This window comes from Copadichromis virginalis, linkage group LG11 (assembly GCF_057382275.1).
Source record: "Copadichromis virginalis isolate Kocher_CV1m ecotype Utaka linkage group LG11, C_Virginalis_male_GT1.1, whole genome shotgun sequence".
NCBI lineage: Eukaryota > Metazoa > Chordata > Actinopteri > Cichliformes > Cichlidae > Copadichromis > Copadichromis virginalis.
The window spans coordinates 31,685,033-31,694,603 of NC_140628.1; the positions used below are offsets into that span (position 1 = coordinate 31,685,033).

General features: G+C 39.5%; 1 protein-coding gene across 2 annotated transcripts; it reads right to left on the minus strand.

The window, feature by feature from the left end:
• Positions 1-1,225: 1,225 nt before the first annotated feature.
• On the minus strand, positions 1,226-8,664 carry ccne2 (cyclin E2). 2 transcript variants are annotated; one of them, XM_085472021.1, is made up of 12 exons: positions 8,185-8,664; positions 6,665-6,704; positions 5,977-6,043; positions 5,814-5,867; positions 4,887-5,029; positions 4,446-4,581; positions 4,212-4,358; positions 4,008-4,103; positions 3,775-3,909; positions 3,513-3,624; positions 3,217-3,374; positions 1,226-1,477 (listed from the first exon to the last, which is right to left on the minus strand). In XM_085472021.1, exons 2-12 carry the CDS (start codon positions 6,676-6,678, stop codon positions 1,364-1,366), a joined length of 1,176 nt encoding a protein of 391 aa, XP_085328147.1. In that variant the 5' UTR covers positions 6,679-6,704; positions 8,185-8,664; the 3' UTR covers positions 1,226-1,363. The 2 variants fall into 2 exon arrangements, with proteins under 2 accessions (XP_085328147.1, XP_085328149.1); XM_085472023.1 differs by lacking the exon at positions 8,185-8,664 and adding an exon at positions 7,413-7,564.
• Between the last annotated feature and the right edge of the window lie 907 nt (positions 8,665-9,571).

The window sequence follows — 9,571 nt, forward strand, 5'->3', positions numbered from 1 at the left end:
TATGTACAGTTTACATGGTGGAAGGTTCACTGCAGAGATTTCCAGTCACAGGTTTACTCGATCTACGCCTTTGGGCTTGCTTCAGCCTAAAGTATGTATCAATACAGTTAATATTTTCATAAAAAGGCACTAATGACAGGCTAGTGTACAACATATTATAAAGAACTGTAATTCAACAGGCGTCAGCAAAAATCATAAATAGCTTTTGCCTTTGGCTGTGATCAAACTGAGCTCAATCACTGAAAGAATTTACATATTAACATTTTTTTCTATTACATATTAAGGCTCAATAAATACAAGCACTTAAAATTAAAAAAAAAATAAAAATTTGCACAATCATCAAGTTTCACAGGAATGTAACAAGAGTCTGCAACAAGGCTGCAACAGTTTATATAATATGGGGAGGGGGGGGGAAGCCACCAACAGGTCACGAGCATGAAAACACTTAGGTGTGAGCAAATCAGGAGATTGTTCCTTTGACCCACGAAGCTATGAAACTCATTGTGTAGTTCATTATCAAGCAGTTTGCCACCTTGCCAATTTACAGCAGGTCTGCACATTGAGATTCAAAATGAAATGGGGACATTAATCACACTAAATTTCAAAATCCAGCTCTTCAGAGCAAAGGTTCCTTTCAATGTAATTAAGATTTAACAAAATAAAAATAATACACACACCACAGGAAATGAGTCTGTCCATCTTCCTGAGAAGATGGCCTGAAGCACCATTCAAAAGCAGGCATCACTTAGAATAGCACCAGTGAAACTCCCAGATATGAAATGATTGGCTCTTTTTCAGACCAAAACCAGTCTAAGGAAAAAGAAAAGCCACGACAGCTGCTGCACATCTGTGGGCTTGGTCAAGCTAAAATCAGTTTTGAAGTAGCTGCTGCTGATTCAGACCAACATTTGCTAATTGTATATGTATTAAATATATTAAAAACAAAACAAAAACAAACTTAAAGTTAGGTAGCCTGTGAGCTGCATTCTCTGACCATATCAAAGGAGTCAGACCTGAATGGAAACGTGAACACGCTGATCTTAGCCTTCGTCACCTTTAACCACAATACTGTTGGCAGGATTGTCAACAGGGACAAATCCCAATATTTTACAGCTGAACATTGTCAATTCATCACCATGGCTACTAAAAGTCTGATCTTAGTGTTTAAAACAAAAAAACAAAACAAAACAAAAAAAAAAAAAAAACAAAAAACAAAAAGAACCACACAACACACAAACAGACCCAACAACACACGCACACACACAAGCTACATGAGGTCAGTTTGCCCAAAATTGTGCATCATTCAGCAAGTGGCTCCTATCGGACTAAGGAGAGGTAGCACGTCTCTCTGGTTTTGTCCTGGTCAGGGATTGGGTGGCTTCTCTGTGCTGCTGGGTGGTGTCAGAATTGGTCCCGCGGCAACAGGCGATAGCTGACCGGCGTTACTCTCAGAGATCATACACTCCTGAGCCATTCTCTGCAGGAAGAAACAGTTCCATGTTAGTAATTAAAATCACTTTATCATATACTTTAAGCTCCTAGGACCTGGCGTCCACATATGTGGACATCACATTTTGGGTTATTTAGACCAAAATACTCAATTTTTGCTCTTCAAGGGCCCGATATCCACTTACGAGGACATTATACTGCTACTGTTCTATCAAAATTTTAAACGAATATCCTCAGATGTGGCTCTTATTTTTCTTATAAACAAAAATCAGGTTTTTTTTAAAAAAAAAAAAATAAATAAATAATCTGGTAATTCTTTGTTTTTACATTGATCGGGCCCCAATGTGACCAAATATCAAAGAGAAATTTAAAATGCATGCCGTGGAAGAGTTCGGGTCTTAGGAGGTTAACCAAAAAAAGGACAAAAATCTGTCCAGTAGGGCTGCACAATTTTGCATAAAATGAGAATCATGATTTTTTTTTGCGCTTAGAATTGAGATCACGATTCTCACGATTTTCTTTTCCAATATAAATATTTATTGCACATCAACTTCGTAACAGTTGAGACCGAACATAAAAACAATAAATGTCTCACATTTTGTCGTTGCCGCAAAATGTTGTACTGCTTGCAATTCCGTCTCCACCGTTGCTCGATACTGCGTGTATAGAGCAGGTAGTGCGACAATAGAAAAATAGTTGCGGGACGGCACTGTGTAACGTTTGTCTAGAGCGATCGTTTTCCTAAATCCCTCGTTTTGCACAGTGTTGATGGGAGCCATATCTTTAGCCAGTCGATAAGTGATAGCCTCCGTAATTTCTTTGTGCCTGCAGGAGTTCGACAGGTATGGGGAAGCGCTGTATAAGGTTCCCGTTATTGATGGTTGGGTGGTTGACTGGGACGGATTTTCTCCTGTCACTTTCTCCTCATCTCTCCGTGCTCTCCGTTGTTTTTTTCCCCCCTGCCAATTTTAGCAGCCAGCTGGCTTCTGTATCATGTGGTATACTCATTTGTTGAGTAGGAAGAGTGAGCGCTTGTTTTCATGCAGATTATGTCCCGGATCAAAATGCGGTACAATAGTCTTTTTTTTTTTTTTTAAACATAGTTGTCATTTGGAAATGAGATCGCACATAAGTATGAATTGAGATCGTGATTTTCTAACGATTAATTAATTAAGCCCTACTGGCCGATTAATTAAGCCCTACTGTCCGATTAATTAAGCCCTACTGGCCGATTAATTAAGCCCTACTGTCCAGTCAGTCATAAAATCAAATTTCAAAGCTTTCATGTCATTGATGGATGAACACATGTAGCCGGATTAAGCAGTTTCCCTAATGATCAAATTTGCCAGTTTATACCAAGTAGACCCTGAATGATCAGGCAAGTTTTTAAAAACCCGAGTACCATTTTTACCAGGTAAAAGCCTGATATTGGTGCCTTACTTTTCCAGCGACAATAACAATAAGTGTTACACTGTGGTAAAACAATTTAAGTGGCCTCAGTTATATTCTTTCTTTCCCTTTTTGGGCTCGAGTCCTCCACCGGTTCTGTACAAATATGTGAAATTTAAGCCAAAGAATTAACAACTCTTTCAATTATATAGACTTATATATAGGCATGCATTGCTCTAAGCTCTTGCAAGGAGGCGTCTATATAGATATTTAACTACACTTTCTAACCCTTTTAAAAACATTCAAAATTGTGTATTACTTTACAGTGATACTAATCTTGCATTTCAGATTCTTAGTTTTCTGTCTACTTTTTCTTACCAGTAGGTTCAGATAGGCCACGTGTGTCTGGATATTGTGTCTGTCATCTGCTCTGACTTTTGGGAAGTTCTTGAGCTGAGGTTTGGGTTCAGATCGCAGTGTTTCCATGAAGGGAGTCATCCACTGATAACACTGAGACACACTATCCCATGTGAGACCTGAGACAAAAACAAGTTAACGATTGTGAGTGAAGTTATAAAACAAAGAATCCCACCAACAAATAGAGCCAAAAAATAAAAAATAAAAAAAATAAAAAAATAGAAATTAAATCTGATGATGTGAATGGGGAAACTCACCTGAGACTTTATGAACAACGTCAAAGGTGGAAAAGTGGCAGAAGGCAGCTGCGGCAAGAACGCTGTAGTTATAGTCGAGCGCGGTGATGTCCATCATACACAAGTCCAACAGCTGCAACATGCAGGTCAAAGATCAGTATAATACTGAATCAGAAAGTGTTTGCATCATTTTTTTTTTTTTTTTTTAAAATTCAAACAGATGAATAAACAAGGATAAACAGAAAAGGAGGATTTAAATAAATGTAGCAGCCGTTGAAAGTACCTGTGTGATCTGGATGTAGGTTTCCTGGGAGAACTGCGGCTCCAGGAAGTTCACTCCATTTTTCTGGGCTTCAACCTGAGTGTATAGCTTCAACCAGGAGATGGGGGTCTCAGGACAAAGGTTCCAGTCTAACGCCTATGGGACAGCAACACGAGGTCAACACAGAAACTTTGATTGCTACCACTCAATATTACAAGATTAGATTAGAAAGTGAAGTAGATGAGTTTGCGTACCTTTAATATGTGAAGCTCTGTGCGCTGGATGTCCCACTGGTCGCAGGCACCGTCTGTGACATAGGCAAACTCGTAGGTTTTAGGAGGGTAGATTTCCTGATGAGAAAGAAGGGGCAAAGTTGGTTATTGAGATTAAACGTCATCAGCACAAACAGAGGTTTGACTATCAGAAATATCTGACTCTATAAGAATTAAGACACTCACCTCTATCTTGGAGGCTATGAAGAGCGCCGTGATGCCGATGAGTTGCAGGTAGTCTTTGTTGATATTCTCCTGAGTGAGCATGAAGCGGTCAAAGTAGTCCTGGGCAAGGTACGCTGTCTGTCTGTGAAGGCTGTACACCTCACTCACCTGCCGAGGCAATCGGACATAAAGGCTGAGTCTTTGTCCAAAACCAGAACAGTCGAATTTCTGCACATTAAAGATTTTCACGCTCACCTCAAGCAGCCAGTCCAGGAGAATTGCCCTCATCTTGGGCTGCAGTTTAGGATGCCGCTCCAGGTAGCTCTTGTCATGAACGTACTTCAGCTCCTTGTTAAGCATTTTGATCCACACATCGTCCGAACTAGCCCAACTGGAAGAGAAACGGCAAGTTTTAACCATTTATGCTGGTCAATAAGTACATGCAACAGTGATGCTAACAACTGACTACAGACTGGACAAAATCCGAGAGGTGAATTAACGAGTTCTGCAGACAAAGCAAGTAACAGGATACATCTGAAACTTGATTTTTACTTGCAAAGTGACTTTGACTGTAATTGAGGGCCTTGAACCCTAAATACCAGGTGGGGTGGAGCAACATCTCCAACAACAATAGCGCTGTGGAGTATTAAGTGTTGCGCTACGACCTCCCTATTGAGGTGTAAAAGCTACACTTACCTGAGATGAGGAATGGGCGAAGCCTTGATGAAGAGGTTCTTGAATGTGTATTGTTTGAAGTTGGACGGGTTTGCTGGTTTTAGCTCTTTGTGGGGAGTTTCTATGAGAATGCATGGAGACGCTCCATCCTCTGACCAACACTTCTGGAAAGAAAGAATAAAACTTGAATTTAAAAGAGGAGACGGAAACTCCCAGACCTGACTGTTGGTCAAGCAGATGTATTAACATACTAAAAGGGATTAATCTGGCACATCCCATTGCTCTGAACAAATCAAAGTTACTCAACATTGTGACTTCACCTAGTCACAATGTTAAATTTGCAAAATGTATGATTTTCTGTGGAATCGGTGGCTGCATTTCTGTCATTTTTGACACTGCCTACATACCAAGTGTCATCTCATCTACAGCAGGACTCTACGTTACACCACCACTGTGAAGTTCAGTTTCATATCATGCTAAACAGCGACACCTGCTGTTGAATAAAAGGTAGTGCATGGCTACGACTAGAAATTTACTACTGAAACCTTTTCACCTACTCCTATAATATGATCTTATCCAGATACAAATCTGCTAGAAATAAGTCACTTAGGACCATGTATCAAGTCATAAGAGAAAATAGTTAAATAAAATATTTTAATTAAATAAAAAGGAACCAATGCAAACAAAGCCCATTTTCGACTACAGGCACCCATTCTATCTATAAATACAGAGACCATTTACTATAAAGCTTTACTATGTAGTAAATGGTGGAAATTAAATTAATTTCCTTATATAAAAAAAAAAAGTTGGGCTGACACACACACACACACACACACACACACACACACACACACACACACACACACACACACACACACACACACAGGGCTGAGCTCTTATCAGTAACAAACAGTCATTAAGCATCAATATCATTTGGGCAGTACTAACTTGTATTTCATAGCTTTGTTTCTTGGCAGCGGGTTGTAGTTTCTTCTTAGAACACTAAACAAGAAAAGACAGAAACATGTGTCTTTGAGCTAAAAACAGGACAAAGCTGAGACAAACACTGATAAACTGAAACACAGGATTGCAGCTAGTAACAGAAACAAACCTCAGTCTTTCTTTTCCTCAGCGTGACGGTGCTATTTGGATCTCTGGCTTGAAGAGTGATGCGATCACTGAAATTAAAATTAAATAAGAATGGTCAAATAAGAATCTGCCTCTTGCTCACTGAAATATTAATCGAATTAATCTGCAATTAGAGCCAACTTTTAAAAAAATAAATATTGGTGATCAACTTAAACACCAGTATTGATGGAAATAATGACTGGGCCACAGTGACAAAAGCAATCAGCAAGGCAACTGTATTAGGAGTTTCGCCCATTTAAATAAAGGGGTGATTACAGCTTGATGGATTTAAAGCTTTTACATTTGAGCGACTGGCCATCTTATCTTACTACATGTGATTGTGAACAGGTGACAAGTACAAAAATGTATGACATCACTGTAGGCTCTAAAACCTAATCACATTTACAACAGACTATGCCTTTCAGCAATCAAAACACTAAAAGCAACAGTGAACAGACAATGTGATCCAATCTAACTGTACAAACATCTATTAGTTTTCACCTCCAGTCACTCATCTCTGCTTAATTTGAACAATGGTGTCATTAAAGTCTCCTGATGTATAAACATCTGGAGTTTGATCTCTGAGGAGCTCCTATAGCTTTGCTGTAGGGTAGTGGCTCCACTTCACCTCCGGGCCCCCAGTTTCAGAACAATCACCAAGAGGTGCTCACCTGCGCCTGGACATGGTGCTGACTGTATTGTATGGCTCCGCTGTAAAGAAGGAGAGATTACATTAAATTCAATATTAACACTGTGAACAGAGATATTAAAAAAAATGAAAAAATATAAATAAATAAAAAACACTTGGGAAAAATAATTCAAATTCTCGTGGAAGTTTCCAAGAGTTAAGTGGGCCCTTTCTGAAGAAAATGCCTCCCCAATGCAACTAGGCATCTGGTTTAATGCTATAGGATCATATACAACCAAAAAAACCGTTTAAAAGTGAATGATCCACAGCTGGATCCTAATACGCTCAACAACCTCAGATATAATAAGACATCCCTTTGTAGGATTACTTCTAACCTGCTTACAAGTGATGGTTAGCTTATAATAACATATGCAGTGTTAGCTTGTGGCCACCATTTTAGGAGCCACGGAGATTCGATAAAAACCGAGAACGGGGAATTAACAATGCCGACAGACTGCATATAAGGACTACCAAGTGTCTCATTTCAGAGTAAAAAGGTAAAACTGATTAAAAACGTGATAAATACAGAGCCAAAGCAGCCAGGCAGGACCTGTAAGCTAGTGTGGTATCTGCAGCCAGAAAAGAGGGGGGCTGGTTTTTCCCTCGATTTTGAACAAAAAAAGCGGAGAAATCCCGCAATTCATATCAAATTTACCACTTTCAGCGTCACAATATACATCTCCAAACATCTTTGGTGTATTTAGAATGAGTGAAATCGACAAAATACTAACTTTAATTCGGGGTTGAAACTCAAAGACGCGCCAATTTCCGCAGCGTAGAAGCGGGAGGATTTGAGCCCTACCTCCCCGAAACTGCTCCAAGCCTGCCGGGTTAAAATAGCCAAAAAGACCGCTTAACATAAACGATATATAATTTAAAGCCACCTGGGCACCTAAAACAAACCCTTATGAAGCACATTTGTCAACAAGAGGATTTTTAAGCGCTACAAAGTAAGAGAAACTGAGACCGACCTCAGGCCAAAGATACAGAGGGGAGCTACTGTAATTAGCAAACTTAGCTCGGTAACTCCTAACTAGGTCAACAATAACCAGCTAACCCCGATGTGTACTTAAACTGGGCATCTACAGCTTTTGCATGCAAACGCATTGTTAAATGCTTGGTTTAAGGAAACGTGCACAAATGACAAAGACAACGTGAGGACGTAATTTTGTACAAAGTTTTAAAGCTACACGCCTCAGTATTTTAACAGAATCTCCACCAAAAGGCCAAATTCTCTCTAAATACACATCTGGCACGACATGCAAGAGCCAACTAAAGTAGAACAGACTACATCAGAGGTGGAAACAATGCCCGGGCAGTTAAAAAACAAGTTAACAAGAACACAAGAAAGCAGTCCACATTTGAATCCTTTTTGCGCCAATAACGACGACTTAAATACGAAACCTAAAATGAAAACCGCAGGAAAGGTTAAGCAGCTTCGAGGCATAAAATATTAAACTATAAATATTCATATAGCTGAAGTCTCCGAGTCGGTGCTCTTACCTCCTTAGTGAAGAATGAATGAGTACATCAGCTGTGGCGCCGGCGCCAATCCTTATATCCGCATCTGCCTGCCTCCTGCCAGTGCGCATGCGCGTTCCCGGTTTCACAGAAACGCGCTAAACGTTTAAATACGAATTGAGATTTGTACAAACCGGCTAAACTGGACGGTTCTAATCGGGTTGTTATAACTTCGACCGCGATAAAACAGCTTATTGACAGGCTCAGGACGGAGGTAAACCGGCTGTGCTTCCAGTTTGTCTGGAGCCTCCGTTCATTTCTAAGGGACACCGAGCTGAAGTATGAATTATGCAGTAAACACCACTTTCTGTACATTCCGGTTAAACTTTAACGATTCCGTAGACACCCTTGAGTATACTAGCAATAGATATTGGTGGTAATTATTTCAATCCGTGGAGTTATTTTCGCTTTTTTACGCGGCATCGAAACTCCTTCCGCATCCGAGTCCCGCCTGTGGGAGGGAGCTCCATGACGTAGAGCCAATGAGAAGGCGAGCAGCTGCAGCCGCGTGCTCCTTCTGCAGAATGTAAACAGAGGACCACGTGCATCTGCTGTCAAAAAGAAGTGCTGAAAAGCTGCTGCTACTTCCAACTTTTAACTACAACAATTATAATTACTTCACGAAACAATAGCAGAGCAGCAGTTATAAGAAAGTAAATAAAATAACTTGAGATTACCAACCAGTAACGAGAAAATAAAACTGACAAAAAAGGCACCAAGCCACTACAGAGATTCCTAACAACAATAAAGTGGAGTAAAAAAACCAAAACAAAAAACCCAGACAAATACTCAAAAACAAAGAGCCAAATAATTAAGAATGCCATCAGTAAAAAAAATGCTAATATAAACCTCATAAATAGATTTTTTTTAAAAAGCAACTACAAATAAGTCAGAGACAAAGAGATAATATGGGAATATAGATATGTAAAACACCAAAGTGGATCAAAAAGATCACTGAGAGGCATAAAACAGCTGCCAATACACAGTCAACTACTACAGAGACTCCTAAAAATCACAACATTACAAAGGGCTCAAAAGAGTCTTACAAGAACAACAGAGAGACATTAAATAACCATAAGTAGACACAAAATGGCTGTAAATACACAAAACTGTTGCAAAACAACAAGCACTTTGAGAGCACAACCCTCCGGAAAGGCAGCTTCCTCTCCAGGCAGTATTTACTTTTAAGGGAATAGTATTTTTTGTACATATTCTTTGTTTTCTTTGTTGTTGTAATTTGTACGTTAAGAAGTTATTTCATTGTTATTTTCAGCATTTTAGGAGCACCTTATCTAGCACTTTATTTAGCATCGTACTTTAAGCATAGATTTGCAGAGGAAGAACATTTGCATACAAAGTTTAATTATTC